Genomic DNA, 1,953 nt, shown 5'->3' with positions numbered 1-1,953 from the left:
AGGGCAGCAGCTGCCAGCACCAGGAGGGGAGCAAAACAGGGCTTCTCCCGCCTCCCCACCAGTGCCCCAGCCCGGGGTAGGAGATCTCTCTCACCAGGTGCATGTGCTCTGAGAAGTAGTGCACAGCCAGCACGCAGCCCAGCACCGTGCTCAGCGAGAGGGCCCAGGCCAGCAGCAGCACTGCGCAGTGCCCCAGGCGCTGGCAGAGGCTCCGGCGGCGGGACCGGGACCGCTGCTCCGCCAGCAGCTCCTGGAAGAGAACAGTGCTCTGGGCCCAGGGCAGGGGACCCAGAGGGCTGGGTGCAGGGCTGGGATCAGGGGGTATTTGCAGCTGCAGGACCCCCTGTGCCATGGGCTGAGGGCTAACTCCTCCAAATGCCTTTGCCTTGACGCTGCTGGATGTGCAGGACCACTCCAGCCCAGCTCCTCACCTTCAGCTGGGTGCAGATGTTCTCACACTGCAGCTTCACTGAGCGCCTCTGCATCACCTTGAAGTCCCAGGCACAGAAGACTTTGACAGCCAGGTCCCCGGTGGAGCCCACCCGGTAGCTCTCCCCAAAGGAGCGGTACATGCTGCAGCAAGGGGAGGGCGTCAGGATATCAGGGCTGGGCAAGGGGGAAGGCTGGGTGGGCCAGGGGCACTGTGGACCCACCTGTAAACCAGCAGGACAGAGTTGACCAGGAAGGAGACACCGATGCTGAAGATGTAGGCCAGGGGCATGTTGTAGGGGAGCAGGGGGGCTGCGTGGGGGCATGTGCTGCAGTTGGGGCTGGGGGCATGGGGGTCATTGAGGGTAACATTGCTGTAGTACCCATAGTAGAGCAGTGAGTGAGTGAAGTAGCCCTGTAGGAAAGCACAGGATGGGAACGACTGTGATCTTGCTGGTGCCTACAGCTCCCTGCCTGGCCTGGAACATCTGTGCCAGCCCATGGGGACACAGAGCCCTGGGCTGGGACAGCACCAGGAACCACAGCACTGGGACAGGGATGCAGGGCCGAGCCCCAGGCTGGGAGCAGCTCCTGGCCCGGGGTTGAGCTGGCACTGGTGTGTGCTGGCAGTGCTTACCGCTCCGGTGAGGAGCTCGAGGCCAGTGAAGGTCTGGGGGCTGGTCAAGGCAGGAGGATAGGCAGCCTGCAGGGCCACCACAAAGACCAGCAGGATGAGGAATGAGAAGATGTTAAACATTAGGAGTGTCTTGAGGAAGAGGAAGTAGGAGAGGACACTGGAGCCGAAGCGGCTGCCGATCTGCTTCAGGGAGTAGTGCCAGGGCTGCACGGCCAGGAGCAGAGAGAGAAACCTGTACCAGAGGTGCCAGCAGCTCTGGGGAGAGAGAGCTTGGGGAGAGCACCAGGGCTGGAGCCTGTACTAGAGCCCCCAACAGCTGTTGTGCCCCAGACTTACGAGGACGATGTAGTCCTTGAACCCTCCACAGAGAGAGGAGGAGGCCTGGTGCTGGGTGTGCCGCCCCAGGGATTCCCTCTGCTCGCTCAGCTCCTGCCTGCCAGCACACAGGGATGTCAGGGGCTGTTGTGGGCCCAGGGATGGCTCCAGCTGCTGGACATCTGCCTGGCAGGGGCTGGCAGAAGAGGACCTACCGGAGGGTGCGTTTCTCTGCCAGGCTGAGGGGCACGGTAAGCAGCATGTGGCTGGGCTGGCTGGGGGAGAGGCTCAGCAGCTCCTTCACCAGCAGCCTCCGCTTGTCTGGGGGCACAAGGGTCTCAGCGGGGCAGGGCTGGCCAGGACACGGCACGCCCACCCCAAACCCAGCATGGGGACAGTGCCTGGTCCTGTGGGACCCTCACCTTCCAGCGTGGCCCTGTCGGGGTCAGTCTCCAGGTCGTACTGCCGCAGGCTGGGCCGCGCTGTGCGGCAGAGCTGCTGCAGGGGTGGGCGGCTGCTCTGGCGCCGCAGCCGGGCTGTGCGGTTGTAGTACCGGGAGATGATGGGCCCGC

General features: G+C 64.2%; 1 protein-coding gene across 1 annotated transcript in view; it reads right to left on the bottom strand.

Annotated features, from left to right (window-relative positions):
- Positions 1-1,953, bottom strand: part of TMC6 (transmembrane channel-like 6) — a 6,105-nt gene that overhangs the window by 3,330 nt on the left and 822 nt on the right. Inside the window, exons 2-8 of the mRNA XM_010008682.1 lie at positions 1,798-1,953; positions 1,597-1,702; positions 1,403-1,499; positions 1,067-1,321; positions 654-844; positions 432-573; positions 95-250 (exon numbers count right to left, since the gene is read on the bottom strand). Of these exons, the coding sequence (XP_010006984.1) occupies positions 95-250; positions 432-573; positions 654-844; positions 1,067-1,321; positions 1,403-1,499; positions 1,597-1,702; positions 1,798-1,953 (1,103 nt within the window). The remainder of the gene's footprint in view (positions 1-94; positions 251-431; positions 574-653; positions 845-1,066; positions 1,322-1,402; positions 1,500-1,596; positions 1,703-1,797) is intronic.

Source organism: Chaetura pelagica, unplaced genomic scaffold (genome assembly GCF_000747805.2).
Source record: "Chaetura pelagica isolate M959 unplaced genomic scaffold, ChaPel_1.0 scaffold962, whole genome shotgun sequence".
In the NCBI taxonomy this organism is placed as follows: domain Eukaryota; kingdom Metazoa; phylum Chordata; class Aves; order Apodiformes; family Apodidae; genus Chaetura; species Chaetura pelagica.
This window is presented reverse-complemented; position numbering and strand designations above follow the sequence as displayed.